Genomic DNA, 17,097 nt, shown 5'->3' on the forward strand with positions numbered 1-17,097 from the left:
TTAAAGCAACGATAATAACAAAAACTCCAGAACTACTATCTCACTGATGTAGGCAACTCCCGGTGTTCAGACTCCCTCTAACAATGCCCTGGAATCTATGGTCTGAAGGAATTGCTTGGTGAGTCACTGCAAGGTTAAATGACTTGCCCAGGGTCACATGGTTAGTATGTATCCAAGGACAGATTTAAAACCAGGTCTTCCTGACTCCAAAGCAGGACCCTCTACCCATTCTGTCCTCTTGACATTCACATAAAAAAAAAAAAAAAAGCTCTGTAATGTCATTGTGATAGGCAACTTCCATTGAGGATATTTCCTTTCAACAAGGCTGACAGGCACAGGCTCTGCAATTTATAGTCTTAAAGCTGCCTGCTGAAATGGGAGAACCTGCTATAATTTTCCTGGCTTATTTTTTCAACTTCATCTGGCTGTTGTGAGGATCAAATTAGATAATATTACTCAAAGTGTTTTGTAAGAGTAAAGCATCTTATTGTTGTAAACTATCATCCATGGGTACAATGAGAATTAGGTGATACTGTGAATTGAGTGACTTCCAGAAAGCAACAATTTCTGCCTATATTTCTTTGGACAGACCATAAGAAACTCTATTAAAATTCAGGGGATTAGAAATTTCTAACTTGAATAAAAAGAAGACAAATGATTCTAGAAGCTAGAAAGAACAATTATTGATACAATGAACAAAGTTTTCCACATCGGACTGTAGAATCATATAATTTATTTCTTTACTTATAAATCAAATTTCATGACCTTTTGGACCACTAAGTCTGACTCATTTTCAGATGAATCAAATCCAATATTTAAAGTTTAGGAGCACAGAGAATTAAAAAAAATTAGGTTTAAATTAAAATAATAGTGCTGGAAGAGATCTCTAGGTTGATTATCTCAATATTCTCACTATTAAAATGGGGAAACTGAGAATGGAAGGAGGGGAAGTGACTTGCCCAAAGTCACAAAGCTGTACAGTGGCAGAGCTGAGATCCATTGGTTAATTGGGCTTCTTAATCTTTTTTCTTTTTATTACACTTCAATTCAGGTCTCCTTATTCCAAATTTAGTGTGCTCTTTCTGTACCAGTCTCTGTTTTTCCGTCTTTGTCTCCCTCTCATTATATTAGATTGAAATTATATTTTAAGCCCCTTAGAATGCCTCAGAAATAAACTATATATTTCAATATATAATTTCATTGAGCATCAGACAGGTATTATCAGATACATGTGTGCCTATGTGTACACAAATTTATTTGAGTCTGTTTGGAGCAGGAAGTAGGGTGGTGGCAGAGGGAGTGTAGCACATATCTATTCTTGTTGAAATATGGTGCCTTCAAACTTCATTGTCCCTTCACTTTGAAAGAGGTAGTTTAGGTGTCTAATCCCAGCTCTGTGCTAAGGGCAATGCTGCAAGGTGGAAAGAGCATGAAACAGAGTTTTAGTACCAGCTTCATATGTAGAATGGGGACAATATTCTTACATATGGGGTTGTTGTTGAAAAAAAATATATACGTATATACCTTTGTAACTATAAAGTAATATATTCATGCAAGGCCCATAACAATTACTGTACTTACCCTGACAACTTGACATATTTCAGTAGTAAGCTAGAGCCACAAGGTACCAAAAGAACAAATTTGCCATCATGATACTAACAACCAGTTGAAAGTCTCCTTTTCTTTTTCAATAAAATTAAACTATCTGGGCATTGTACAGATATAACTTTGAGAATATATATCATTTTAATGTACTTTGGAACCCTCTATCTCAAAGCTGGAGCAGCTAGGTAGTACAGTAGATAATGCGCTCAGCTTACAATCAGGAAGACTCGTCTTCCTGAATTCAAAGCTGGTGTCACTTACTTACTAGTTGTGTGACCCTGGGCAGATCACTTCACCCTGTTTGCCTCAATTCCTCATCTATGAAATGAGCAGGAGAAAGAAATGACAAACCACTTCGGTGACAATGGGGTCACAAAAAGTTGGACATGACTGAAAACCAATCGAATAGTGTAACAACAAAAGGTCTAAGCTTCTAACTCTACTGGCTGAAATTAGTAAATGAGAATCCTAGCCCTGAATATTGAGTTCTGTAGTATCACAGACCTGAGCAATGCTTTCATGCGAACACCTGTGTGTAAATGAATAGATGAACGAAACATCCACGGATAGATTCAGTCCCATAAGCAATGCTCAGTAACACTTTTTGGCAATAGTAGAAGAACGTTGCTTTTGTTTACATTCTTAAATTAGGTTTAGTGAAGACTATTCAAGAAAAATAAGTTGACGAACTTGCTGTTCAAAAAGTTCAAAAAGTTAATTGTTGTTAAAAAAGTTATGAGATGATATACACATATCCAAATAAGATATCTATTTAACATTCAAGTCAAGGGTTATGTTTCTCTAACACCTTGTCTTATTGGTTGTCCTTGGGTCTCAAAACCATTTTCTAATAGTTAAGGAGGAAAAAAAGGGAAAATATGGTTCTAACAAGTCACCTGCGGGCCTGGTAGAAGTTAGGTTGAAAATAAATCTATACTAATAAGAGTTCTACAATCACTTTACAAGGATTTTCGTATTTAAGGTACATAATCAAAACAAGAGAAACATAAGAAACTGATTTAAAATCTATGGTTTAATATATTTTTTAATACCCAAGATCCCATTCAGAGGTGGTTAGTTCCTAAAATACTAAAAGGCCTTATCTTAAGGTGGTTTCATGATAGTATGATCCTTAAAGACAGTATTATATTGGGATTCTGATAATTTACAAGAGAGGGGTCAGGCTTATTTCTTTTCTATTGCCTCCTCAAATACTTACTCAGAGTTCGAAAGACCTTAAACAATGTCATTCTGTTTTGATGGGTTTTGCTTCCAACAGCAAAAGATGTCAAAGAAAATATTGTGCTTCATTGTGAATCTCAGCAACACCCATTGTCCAATAATCACAAAGTAGCTATCATAACTAATTACATATGTGGACATAAGACATTAAAAAGAAATTGTAGAAACTAGGGATTAAGGATGATTGACAGGATTATCCTCTTTATATCACTCTTCTTTAATTATCTTTTAACCAATTTTAATAGGTAAATATACACAAATAATTGACTTCACAATTAAAAGCTTTATCAATAAATGGCATGGGACATGTGAAATTCTAGGTCCTAAGTGCATCTCATTCCATAGAGCACACTACAGGGAAACCCTAGACAACAGATAACTAAAACAAAGACTAGCCTGCCTATCTGTAATTAAAAATGTCAACTTGGAAATTACCATCAATATTCAAAAAATTATCCATTGTAATAATAACTTGCAATCAATTCATGCTATTGGGGCTCAGAGAATCCTCAGTCAACCTGATCCTGACAGCCAAATTATCTATTATGGTAAAATACATATATTTCTAGGGTTACTTTGTTAAAATTCATAATTCCTAATCAATGACTCATGAATGTCATTAAAAAAACAATAAAAAGCATAAAGTATGATTATTGTAGAGTAAATTTCATTACCTCTATCCCCAAGGTCTTTTGGCTCCTCTCTCCCCCCATATCCTTCTATCCCTCCCCAAATCTGTTCTGCACATCAGGAAGATGTCAAGTTTTTTCATCTGGGTGAAAAGACTGAAAGAGACAAGCCAAAACTTTCTTACTCCAAAGTCTTTGAAATCTTCCAGGAGGCTCAGTTTTTCTGGAACAGACTCCAGATGGTCCAAGGCCACTCGGGTACTCTGAAAAAATAAAACATAAGGAAACCAAACATAAAAATTTGATCAATGCCTTTCAAGTCCCAAGTAGTAATATCAGCTGTACCATTGTTAATAAGTGATGTATCCTCTCATACTCAAAGATAGATAGAAACCACTATTATCCACATATAATATGTATAGTAATTCTTTATACCAGAAGAAATAACTTCCTTTCCCTCAGTTTCCAAAATGAATTTACATGACTGTTATCGATACAGAGATTCTCTTTTAGCTTGTATGCCATTACAAATTCTACAGGGAATTTCATATGAATATTGATTCACAAACCTGGAATCACGGGTGACCAACATAAATAAACCAAAAGCTACCATTGAGAAAGAGATGAGTTTGCAGCTGCTTATTTCCATAGCTCATTACAGGTTCTTTAAGTACCAAATGTTGCCATTAGAAAGAGGTCAAGTGTTTTCATCATTTCTTTGTGCTAAGATGTCAGTGCTATGATAGGAATTCAAAAACAAAATCAGAAAAAGAAAGCTTTCCAAAATTAAATACTAAGGAATTAGGTAACTGACAAAATCAATGGTAGTATATAGTCTTTCATTTTCCACAGCACTATGGCTCAAATCTTACAAATTTCCAAATGACTTGGAAAAGAACTATCTGAAAGTCATTTCAAAGTTAATATAATGTAATGAGTAGGAGATGTTTTAAAAATTAAAAATTTTCAATAAGTAAATATCAGCACTAAAAAAGGAATCATCTTGAAATGATAAGCTCCTGTGGGGGGGGGGGAGGAATTGATAATTAAGACAGGTAAGTGAGAATCTAATCTGTAAAAAGATATTAATATCAGATTAGACATGAAGCAGCTAGTTGGTATAGTGGAAAATGTGCTGCAACTGGAGTGATGAAGACCAGAGTTCAAATACTGCCTGAAGACACTAGCTGGCTGACTCTGGGCAAGCCACTTATCTTCTCTCAGCCTCAGTTTCTTGAGCTATAAAATCGAGATAATAATAGAATCTAACTTCCAGGGTTGTTGTGAGGGTCAAGTAGGATAATATATGTAAGGTGCTTTGCAAAATTTAAAATACTATATACATGCTATTTATTATTATTAGCTGTTATGCTATGGCTCATTCACAAATAGTCAGATTGGCTCCTTCCTAAAGTCTGAAAACAAATATTTTTTGGAGGTTTAATCTTTTATTTATTCCATTTAACTCAAATCAGAGAGAACTTGGCCCATGTGTTACTATTAAATGCTGTTCCACCTATTTAGAAAAGCACTGATTGCTTTCTGCATTTTTACAGGGTCTATCTATGGGGCAGATCCCTGACTGTGTGTAACACACAGATAGATGAGCAAAGCTAAACTGTTTTGAATTCAACAGTAAACCATGTATGCTATATTTAGATGACTCACAAAAACTGTGGGTTTTCTTAAGTATTATATTTACATGTGAAAGATGCAAGTACAGATGAGTCTGAAAACAGAATTGAAACAGTTAACAATGTAGTGTCCACAAATGGAGGAGGCCTACATCTTGAAAGCATTGAAATCCCTTTCCTCATCCTACTCTTTCTCCTCAGCACAAAAGTGACTCCGAAATTTGGGTAAGTGCTCTGGAGTACTTCAAGGATGCCTTTTACTCAGAGTAAGGGTTAAATTACCTGGCCTTACTCTACTACACTACTATATTACCCAACTATAATAACTATGCAGGTTAAAGAAGCATTTTTTTTCTATAACATTTTCAACTCACTGGATATAAAAGCTTATATGGCCACTGTTTCCATATGTGGGTGAGTGTGTGAGTGTGTGTGTGTGTGTGTGAGTGTGTGTGTGTGTGTGTGTGTGTGTGCGTGCGATATTTTGTTTGGGGCTTGTATGTTCAAGTAGCTGCATTTGCTAGTGAACCTTAAAAACCTCTCCAGCCCCTTCTTTATTAAATCTATTTATTCTTCTCTGTCTCTAAAATTGACTTTCAGGCTTACCATTTGTTTCAGTTATAACATCTATCCAAGCTTTTTCACATCCTTGCTTCCCTGACCCTCACATACTCTTCACCTTCAATCCAATGACACTGGCTGCCTTGATATTCCTTGAATAAGACACACTAGCTTCTAACTCTATACCTTTTCTTTTTTCTTTTCTTTCTTTCTTCCTTTTTCTTTCATTTCCTTCCTTCCTTCCTTCCTTCCTTCCTTCCTTCCTTCCTTCCTTCCTTCCTTCCTTCCTTCCTTCCTTCCTTCCTTCCTTCCTCCCTCCCTCCCTCCCTCCCTTCCTTCCTTCCTTCCTTCCTTCCTTCCTTCCTTCCTTCCTTCCTTCCTTCCTTCCTGAAAGGCTTCACGAATCTGTGTATCATTCTTGCACAGGATCTATTTTATAATCTCCTCTGTATCATTCTAATTTTAGTATATGCTCTGCTGAAGCTTGCAGGGCTCTGGGCATTTTCACTGGCTGACCCCCAAGCCTGGAATGCTCACCCTCCTCCTCTCTGTCTCCTGGTTTCCAATAAGTCCAAGCTAAATGCCCACCTTCCATTGGGAGCCTTTCCCAGTCTCTCTTGGTGCCCTCCCTCTATAGACTATTTCTAACTTATTATGCATATAGTTTACTCATACTCATTTTTGCATGTTGTCCCCCTCATTAGACTGTGGGCTTTTACTTTTGTTTGCATTCATAGGCTTAGACAATAAATATTTTTGACTGACTGAATATTTTATGTACTATTTCTAAAGGTTTCTGCATTTTCAAAACTAGTACAAATGCATTTTAGTCATCCCTCTATTTTCATCAATCTGCCCATTGCAGGTGTGGGGAACTAAACTTCACAGAACAAATCCCCATAATAAAAGGATTTGTTCTGAAAAACTCAGACTCAGTCGAAAGGACACACCCAAGGACCTAGAAGGTCACATGTGGCCTCAAGACTGCAGGTTCCCCACCCCTGGTTTAGACAAACCTCCACCAGATGCTATAAAGTGATATTATCTCCCTCCCAACATACCCCACCCCACATATATGTGTGTGTATGTGAGTGTGCACACATAGGTATATGTATATGTACCTACAAACATATATACACACAAACATGTATACATATACACACATACATACATATTCATGCATGCATATATATGTATGTATGTATTTCCGTCTCAGAGTTTACCATTAGGCAACATCTCTTAGAGCACATTTGCTTTTCATTGCATTTTTAGGGTATTCATACAACTTTGGTCTGTAATGTAAGGGCAGGTCCTATACTCTAACTTTTTAATTAGAGTTTGTCATGGGATTTTGGACTTAGTTTAAGGCTATCTCTATCTATCCATCCATCTAGTCACCTATCTATCTGTCTATCATCTATCTATCTATCTATCCATCCATCCCTTTCTTTAAGGAACTTCCCTTTAAGCCAGGGACACAGGACAAACAGACAAAAAAAAGGCATGTAAGCATTTAAAATAAATGCTTAACTGCAAATTAATTTGAAGAACATGTATACATAAATGTCAGGGCATCTAAGTAAATGGCAAAGTAGCAGACATGAGCAAGGAAGACAGGACTGCCTAGATTTATCAGTCTAATTACAATGAAAAAGTTGTTCCAAGGGATTCCAACCTCAGAGCTCACCCTCAGGGATATCTCTTGAGCAAATTTGTTTTTCAACATGGTATCTTTAGGGTGTTTATCTATACAACTCGGACCTATAACCTGAGGGCAGACACATATAAGTCCTAAACTTTCATTTCAGTTAGAGTTTGGCATGGGGTCTTGGGCTTACTTTAAGTCTTGATCTAACCTCATGCAAGTCTCAGGTTTACCTTTTCCCTAAAGCAAAGAGTGGTCCAGAAAAAATATCCATTAGGAACTGAGTAAAGTCTGAAATTAGTGACTTGTTGAAATTCACAGGTGCTACGATGATTTGTATACATTAGCTCACCTGGCAAGCTTCCTAACGCAGATTCAGAGAACACCATAAAATTAGACATGGGTATATTTCTTTAAACTCTTCTGCTCATAGATGTTTAAAGATTCTCTTGGAAATAACCAAAAACAACTAAGAAATTCATTTCAAGAAAACCCTAAGAAAAGGCAGGTACTTGTCTTTAAAAAAAAAATCTAGGAATAGGATAGCCCAGTAATCCAAAGGATGTTTAATGGTTTATTTAAGATAGTTCCCTTTCACATAATATTACAAGACAGTTTCTCATTAAAAGTGAAAATAAAGAAAAGGAGTGGACAAATGGGCTTATACATCATAACATTTGGTTAATGTAACTACTCAGATGTTCTAAGGGGTGAAGTTCCCAGATTAGAAGAGGAAACAAAAATATCCAATTCTGAAACTTCTGGATATAAAACAGGAAACAAGACTCCAAATTTAGTGCTTTAAAAAAATATAGTGATGAAGTCCACACTGTTACATATTTGGTAGAGAAAATGGCATTAAAATGAGGGTTTTTATATGCTCAGGGTGGAGGACTTTATAGACTAGACCATTAAACAAAATTCTTATATTACTCATGCTTTTAGGGAGGCATTGGTCCAGATGACCTCTGGGAGCCCTTTCAATTCATAAATTCTTTGAGAAATAATTTCTTTTCATGTTAACTTTTGATATGGAGTCAACATGAACCCCGGGGGAAAATAAACAGCTGGGAACTGGTTTATAACAATTCATGGAGACCTATATGCCAAAAAAATTCCATTAATCTATGCCTGTGTAGGCACAGTTAAATATCCAACTCCAGTTAAGTACTCCAGGTACTGAAAAAGCCATATGGTGATGACATTTCTGGAAGTGCATCTCTTACTGGACCTCTTTGGGGATATGAATGCCCTTGTTTTATGAGAAAAGAATTTCATGACACCATTAAGAGGGCAGTTAGGCTGTGTACTAGATAGAGGGCCAGGCCTGGAGTCAGGAAGAGTCATCTTCCTGAGTTCAAATCTGACTGCTGGGCAATTCACTTAACCCTGTTTGCCTCAATTCCTCATCTGAAAGACGAGCTAGAGAAGGAAATGGCAAACCACCCCAGTATCTTGACAAAAGCAAAATCCAAACCCAAACAAGAACCAGTGAGGTCACGTAGAGTCAGACGTGACTGAAAAATGACCGAATAACAAACACCATGAAGTATGGCGTACCTGCCATCGGGCCTCTTGAAAGTAATTTCTATATATCAGAGGAAATTAAATTTTAAAGTCAGAATACTCATTTCAAATCTTTTTCTACCTTTTTTTCTCTTCATATCATATATTTCCCTTTTCTTCATCAAATATAGGCACATTTTATAACTGAACACAATTTTAATTATACCCTATCTAGAGTTTAACTTTTCACCAAGTCGGCTCTTTCCCCAAGGTTGTTTTTTTTGTTTTGCTTTGTTCTTTTATGTTCATCCCTGCCAATGAAAGCCCATATTCTAAAAATATTGTAATTCCCACTTAGGAAGCAGCCTCGAATGATGATGACAATGATCAATGCCTTCTGTATTGTACTCTCAGGTTTGTAAAGCATTTGATACTGTTATTCGAAGCTCAGAATGATCCTGTCAGTTAGCAGTAGCACATACAATGTATTCCAAAAGTCTTAGGGAAGTTTTAAGGTATTAAACTTAATTATTCTTACCACTTTACAAATTATCACCTCCACTTTATAGATGAGGAAATTGAAGCTCAGAGAGGTTAAGTGACTTGCCCAGGATCACACTGCTTACTGAGTTTCTAATGTTGGAGTCAAATCAATGTCTTTCTGACTCCAATTTCAGGACTCTACCTAATAACTCATGCTACCATTACCCCAGCAGCCAAGACCATTCCTGAGAATGGAGTGTTCACTACTAGGTTTCTTTAGATAAGTATAACAGGTGAAAAAAATGAACAACTACAGACAAGTTTGCTCTTTCACCATTCATTTACTTCATATTAATTTATTCTTGGTAAGAAAGACAGTTTGACATATATACCATTTCCACTGAGCCTTAAATTCCTTGAGGAATACATAATAACTCATTGAGCATCTCCAAGTAGGCAGACAGTGACTACTTCTAAGGTTGAGCAGTTCTAGACTAATTCAGTTAGTGTATCTTAGCTTTACATTAAAACCTGAGAAGGATTTGGTGTTTTTATTTTATTTTTAAAAGCAAACACAGAGTCCAGGAGGTAGGCATATCTGTCAGCAAAGGCAGAAAAGCAGCTGCCAGACTCATTATTTTAAAGTTGTCAACATAAACCAAACTGCTACATACCCCAGCAATTTCAGAGGGGGCACAACATAATTTTTTCCCTTAGACTTTTCTTGTGCCCAGATTGTAGCAAAGTGAATAAATACAACATGGCAATGTAAAAAGCAGCAGTTTGGAATTCGGGGGAAGTATACTGGAAACCTTTGCTTTTTTTGCCTTTTGTATAGAAAGTCAAAATGATCACTGTGATCGTGGGTGTTTTTGAAAAATATCTTTCTCTTTGCCAATGAAGAAATGTTCATACATTTCATTTCCTATTACCACATCATGTTACTCACTGTTATTGAAATCAACTATGAGCAGAGGATTAAGTATGAGAAGAAAAATCAAAGGTTTATTCATTTAAAAAAATATTTGTGTATTTTAAGATACTATGCAGATATTAAGTAAGCAAAGATCTGGACTAATTTATTTATTTAAGTTTCAAAATACATTTGAGTTTAATTTGGAAAGAGATCAGATGCAAAACGTCCCTGACAAATGACGGAAAGGTGGTGAAGGGACCTAAGTAAACACAACTCCAGGGAGGAGAGGGATGAGGTCATTAAGAGAATATACTGTGAACCTTTTAGTTAGTGCTGATTTAAGTTCAACACAGCTGTATCAGCTCCACGGGGCCTTATTTTCACCCAAACTATGCAACACTGTGGCTGGAGTCAAGCCAAGCATTCATAAGGAACAGGTTGGCAAACCAGTATTGTTGGTGCACGTTCCCTAATATTGCTTCAGTGCGCAAAATGAATTATCAGTGCTGCTTTTTGTATTTTGGGTCAGTAAATGAAGGGGGATCTAAAAGTCTATCTTCCATTTAGAAAATGAAAATAAGAATGCTATGCAGCATGTATATGTTTAATGTTTGCTAAAAATAAAAGACCAAGTGGCAAGCTTATGAGACAACAGAATGTATAAAAAGAATTTCAAACAATAAAACACTGTAACTGTTAATTTTAGATTGAAGTCCAGAAGAAATGTTTAAATAATAAAATTTTCTTCTGAAGACACAAAATTCCTCATTCAGATTGCTCCCTCAACAAAGGGACTGAATATCAAATTCAAGAATGCTTGTTATTCATAAAATGAGGGGGTTGATAGATGGCCATTAAGATGACTTTGTACTGTACTCTAAATTTATGATCCTAGGGTCTAATGAATTAAGTGAGAGCATGAAATATTACATTAAGCAAGGAGAAAAGGTTGAATAAAATAGGCCTCCATGTAATTCAAAAAACATTCAGTAAGTGCTAACTATATGGAAGGCACCTCGACATATTCTGGTGATACAAAAACAAAAAAAAGAGAGCCTTTCTAAACAGAGGAACTTAGATCCTACTAAATGGATTAGTCTCATTTGAGTAATTCTTTAATATTTCTATATGGAGATATATAGAATCCGCCAGAACTGAAGGGACTCCAGATCAACACAGGACTGGCTTAGAGTAGCCCTAAGGTTCTTTCCAGTTCTGTGCAGTCCCATTAACTGATAAACAGATTTCAACTATCACCTTAAGTGGTAGGCAAACAAATCACAGACTACACACAAATCAGAGTTTTAAGTTCAAATTGTGGTTTGAACAGATAGTTTTTCCATAATGGAAATGTTTTTCTTTTAAATTCTATGATGCATTTTAATTTGGAAAGTTATTTTTAATTAAAAAAACCAGTGGGGTGAGGGAGATGGGAAGGACAAGAAGAGCACAAAGATGAGTATGAAATATTAGGACGTTGTGAGTTTATCCACTTTGATGGTTCTACCTGTTACGTTAAGAATTTCTTTGTCTTTCTGACTCTTTTTCTATACTTGCTTCCACTAAGTGGAGAGAAAGTTGTTGTGTTCGTCCTTCGTTGCCAAAGAAGACCTTGCCATCAGAGAAATGATGACATGACTTGCACTTGACTTTGTTTTGAGCAAGGGAGGGCTGTGCAGGTCACCAGTCTCACTTCTCCTCCAGAGCCATCTGAATTCAGGGACCATATATTCCTCAGGATGACTGGAGATGACCCAGGATGCACTGGGAGACCTTGGCCCCTTGAGGCCAAGGTCTTTGCAGGTACTCACTTAGGGTGAGGTAACACGCATTCATTGAATGTTTGAGAAGTAGTCAGGGGATGGTCCCTTTAATGAGGCCAAGAAAAATAACTAATTCAAGCTGGGAGGGAAACAGCAATACTTACTACTGATAATCACTCTTTAGCCAGGAGGGTCCAGAAAACAGCCCTTAAGAGAAGATAAAGAGCACCAACATGCAGGAAATTTCTCTATTTCTGTTACTTGTAATTACTGAAGTGGGTTACCTCAGAGACCCTGAGGCAAATAGATAGCACAGTGAATATGTGTGAATGTTTAAATTCTACCTGACACTCTTACCATTTGGATTATCCAGTGCAAGTCACTTAACCTCCCCTAGCCACACTTTTCTTAACCTTAAAACAGGGACTGCAATAGAACCTGCCTCACAGGTTTGTGATTATGTATGCAGTATATTTTGCCCAACTTAGAATGCTACATACATAAATATGTATTTATATATATTTATAATATATGTTTATATGCTAGCTAATGTTATCCTCCCTCACTTTAAAAAAAATTCAATTGTTTTATGGAAAGGAAAGGGGAAAAAGGAAAGGAGATTAAAAAAGGAAGGAAAGGGGGTTAAAAAGGGAAGGGAAGGGGAAACAAAGGGAAAGGAAGGGAAGGGAAGGTAAAGAAAGGGAAGGGAAGAAAAAGGAAAAGAAAGATGCTTCAATTTGTACTAAGAGTCCATCAGCTTTTTATTTCACGGTAGACTGCATGTTTCATCATGAGTTCTTTGGAATCATTGTTGATCATTGTGTTGATTAGTTACTAAATCTTTACAGTTTTGCCGTTGTAAAATTTTTTCTCCTAGTTCTTCTCACCTCGCTTTATATCAACTCATACAAATCTGTCTAGGTTTTTTTTTTTTCTGAAACCATCCCTTTCATCATTTCTTATAGCATAATAGTGTTCCATGACATTAATATGCCTTAACTTATTCAGTCATTTTCCTCTTAATGGGCATCCCCTCAGTTTCCAATTCTTTGCCACCACAAAAGAGCTGCTACATATTTTTTTGTACATATAGATACTTTTCCTCTTTCTTTGATCTCTTTTGAGTATATACTTAGGAGCAGTATTGCTGAGCCAAAGGGTGTGCCTAGTTTAATAGCTTTTTGGCTATAGGTCCAAATTACTTTCCAGAATGTTTGGACTGTTCATGGTTCTCCTAACAGGGCAGAGTAGAGGACCTGTTTTCCCACAGCCCCTCCAGCATTTGTCATTTTCTTTTTGTTCATCTTAGCCAATCTGATGGGTATGAGGTGGTACATCAGAGTTGCTTTAATTTGCATTTCACTAATCATTAGTGACGTAAAGCATTTTTCACATAGCAACTGACAGTTTAGATTTCTTCTAAAAACTGTTTATTCAAATATATCATTTAACTAGTTGTTATCACCTGGATCAACAAATCCCCAAAGAGAACTCATTCACCCTTGTCCCTGCCCCTAAACCTTCTTCTTTCTAACTTCCTTATTTCTAATGACTTAACTACTGATCCTCCAATCACCCAGGTTCTCTCTCTCAAACCCCACATTCTATCACATGTCAAGCCCTGTCAATTTTACCTCAGTAATTTCTTGGATTCATTCCCTTTGCTGTAGTCAAACTATAACCACCCTAGTTCAGGTTCTTATTACTTCTTTCTTGGACTTTTACCATAGATTCCCAATAGATTTTACCACCTAAAATTATCACACACACACCCCCCCTCCCCCCCCACAATCCAAACTCCATACAGCTGTTAAAGGGGAAGGTAAAAGTCTGGTCATATCATTCCCCTGCTTAAAAAAAAGTTCCAGTGACTACTTATTGCTCAGCAAAAATACAAACTCCTTTGGAATTAAAATCCCATTACAATTCTGATCCAGCCTGACTTTCCAGGTTTATGATACTCTCTCCTCCCCTGTACCACAACCACAATCCCTCTCCATTTTCACCTCTGTTTTCCCTAAATTACAGTCAAACTAGCGTAGTTTCTGTTCTTCAAACGTGACATTCCAACTTTCATCTACCTGCCTTTTCACAAAGTTGTCCCCATGCCCAGAAAGTGTTATCCTCTTAGAATTCCTTAGCTTCCTTCTAACAAAGCCTGATATGAAGCCTTCCCTGTTCACCCCAGCTGCTTCTGTTTCCCTCCTTACTTTGCATTTCCTTTGAATACATTTTGCACTTAATCATATGTGTACATGTTTCTCCTGAAAGAATGTTTGATCCTTGAGGGCAAGGATTGCTTGATTTTTGCTGTTATATTTTCAGCATCCATCATTCCACAGTTGATTTATAAATGCTTTTTTATTGGTTGAAAGATAAAGTGTTATTATCCTCTCTGTATGTTTATCGTACTTTGGTGGGATGTGTTAACCCACAGAAGCAAGGGTTGAAATGAGAGTATATTGATGTGGTGGCACAGTGGATAGAGAGCAGGATCTAGAGTCAGAGACCTGAGCTTATTAGCTAGGTGACCCTGTCACTTAGTCTCTGTTTCCTTTAGCTTCCTCAGCTATAAAATGGAGATAATAATAGCATCTATTTGTTGTCATTATTCAACATTTGTTATTATTTATGTATTTATGCTTGTTATTATATTTATACACAAAATAAATTATATAACGTATTTATCAGATTTGTATTTAATATTTGTATTATATATTATAATTATATTAATATATTTATTATATATTATTAATATATTGTATATTGTATTAATTATTATTATACAACTACTCAATTATTAAAAAATATATGTATATATGTTGAGATGCTGTTTTAGTTGCGTCTAACTCTTCGTTACCCCCATGGACCTATGTCCGTGGGATTTTCTTGGCAAAGATACTAGAGTGATTTGCCATTTCCTTCTCCACCAGCAAAGAGGTTAACTAACTTGCCCAAGTGCACACAGTAAGGAAGTTTCTGAGGCTGGATTTGAACTCGGGTCTTCCTGATCCTAAGCCTAGCACTCCGGCAACTGCACCACTTTAGCTGCCTCCAATAGCACCTACCTCCCAGGGCTACTGTGAGAATTAAATGAGATAATGTTTGAAAAGCACTTGGGACAGTGTCTGCCACGTAATAAATTCTTTACAAATGTTAGCTATTATTAATACAGTATGGCCTAAAAGTCATATTGCTTTAATAGCTTTAATTTATTAGCTGTATTTTAAAAATAAAATCACTAAAGTCTGAAGAAAATTCAAAAGATAGGGCATTATGTTGCAATGACAATTTAGGCTCACAATTAAAACCAAATAGAGCAGAGAGGGGATCCTTTACCAAAACAGCCATCACTTGTGATCTCGATTGTTCTGCAACAATTACAATTCTTTTCTCTTCCAAGTTCTCTGGTATTCTTATCTGTGCTGTAATGTTCTAAAGGTCCTAGCTAAATCTTTCCTTCAGTAAGTTATCTATCCCAGCTCCAGTCCCCTCAAGTAGTAGTTAGTACTCATGTATGTTCTGTGTTTCTGGAAATGCTTTAAAAACTTTAAAATGACCAAGATAGTATTACTGTGCTCATCAAAATGGTTTTTGTATGGTAGACTGCATAGAGTATCCATCTAGGAGTCCAGAGATTTGGATTTACTTCCATCCTTCTGCGCCTCAGTTTCCTCATCTGCCAAATGCATGGTTTGGACTAGTTCTCTCAGGTCCTTCACTGCTTTAACATTTGAAGAGTCTACAATTTCCCTATCCCTCAATACGTGATGAGTGGCTTGGTTTATTATTTCTTCTCACCACAGGCTGTGACTGGGATCTGTCTGCATTTAAACGGTGTATGAAAGGGACAACAGTTTTCCTGAAGAGACAGTTAACTGTAGGAAAATAAATAAAGGGGGCCTAGTGGCTAGCAGTACTTAGAGCCCTGACATGGGGCAGAAAAATTGTTCTCCTGCCTTAGGAAGGACAGCAAAGCTATTGATTTTGGAGGAAAAAATAATAACAAAGTGAAGGCTATATTTGTTTTCTTGGGTGAGGGCCATGTCAAATTAAAAACACTATTTATATGTCACTTTGTGTCTCTGAAAGCAGCATTTCCAAATAAGAGGCACAGAGCATCCTGTTGATTTTCTCCCTGGCTTAAGCAGCAGTTGAGACAGGCACGCCTTCACTCTGCCCCCTCTCCTCTTCACCCTCCTCTGTTCCATCTCCCTCCCCTCCCCAGAACTACAGCTTTAAGGAAGCTTGAGAACTCCAAAGATGCCAAGTTTCTTTGGAATGCTTTTCTATCATACTATACAACTCACTCTTTCCCCCAAAGATAAGACAGAGACAAAAGTAAGAGATCAGAAACATAAGAAGGTAGCCTATAATGAGACAATGAACTCCAAACTTAGCCAGTTCAAAGAAGGGAAGACATATCTCTTCACTCCTTTGCAGAGGTGGTGGGTCTGGAATGGGTGTGAAGCTTCCTATTTTTTCAATGTATTGATCAGCTTTCCTGATTTTTTTCTCTCTTTCCTCTTCATCTTTTTTGAAAATGTTTTTGTTATAAGGCATGGATGGCTCTTTGGAAGCAGGGTTGGTGAGGGATATAGGGGAGAAACCTAGGAGATGTGAAAACAGAAGATATCATTAAAAATCTCCTAAGAATTAAAAAAAAGAAAAAAAAAACATGGCAGGGCCTTTAAAAATCCATTTGTTTTGGTGAGGTAAAGAATGTTTCCAAACATATGTGAAATTTATTTTAAAAAGAAAAAGAAAAAAGAAAAGTGGAAAAGCAAGGAGAATGAGAGGAAAGCATAGGAAATTAAGTGTTAAACACAGTAATGACTAAGCTACTGTGAGGAACATGAAAAATAAAAGCTTAGCTGACCCATATAGAATCTGAGCAAAAATAGTCTGTCGTGTATAATAACCTCTTTGCTGTGGATTAAGTATCATATTTGTATCATTAGGGGCCCTGCCTACTCTTCTTTATTAAAAGAGATAGGTTTAGCCATGCAGAACAAATGGTGGGAACACCTGACACAGGGTGCAATTAAGTACTGCTAATGATTTCTCAAAAGCCAGCAAATGATGTGCCATAATTCGTACAAGTAATCCTGAA

At 36.5% G+C, this 17,097-nt stretch overlaps 1 protein-coding gene across 11 annotated transcripts in view; it reads right to left on the reverse strand.

The window, feature by feature from the left end:
- The window catches only part of CEP128 (centrosomal protein 128), a 559,633-nt gene that overhangs the window by 48,996 nt on the left and 493,540 nt on the right, over nucleotides 1-17,097 (reverse strand). For all 11 annotated transcript variants that reach the window (XM_072623250.1, XM_072623249.1, XM_072623247.1 and 8 more), the window contains one exon: nucleotides 3,662-3,739. In XM_072623250.1, the coding sequence (XP_072479351.1) occupies nucleotides 3,662-3,739 (78 nt within the window). The remainder of the gene's footprint in view (nucleotides 1-3,661; nucleotides 3,740-17,097) is intronic.

The sequence above is a fragment of the Notamacropus eugenii genome, chromosome 7 (genome assembly GCF_028372415.1).
Source record: "Notamacropus eugenii isolate mMacEug1 chromosome 7, mMacEug1.pri_v2, whole genome shotgun sequence".
Lineage (NCBI taxonomy): Eukaryota > Metazoa > Chordata > Mammalia > Diprotodontia > Macropodidae > Notamacropus > Notamacropus eugenii.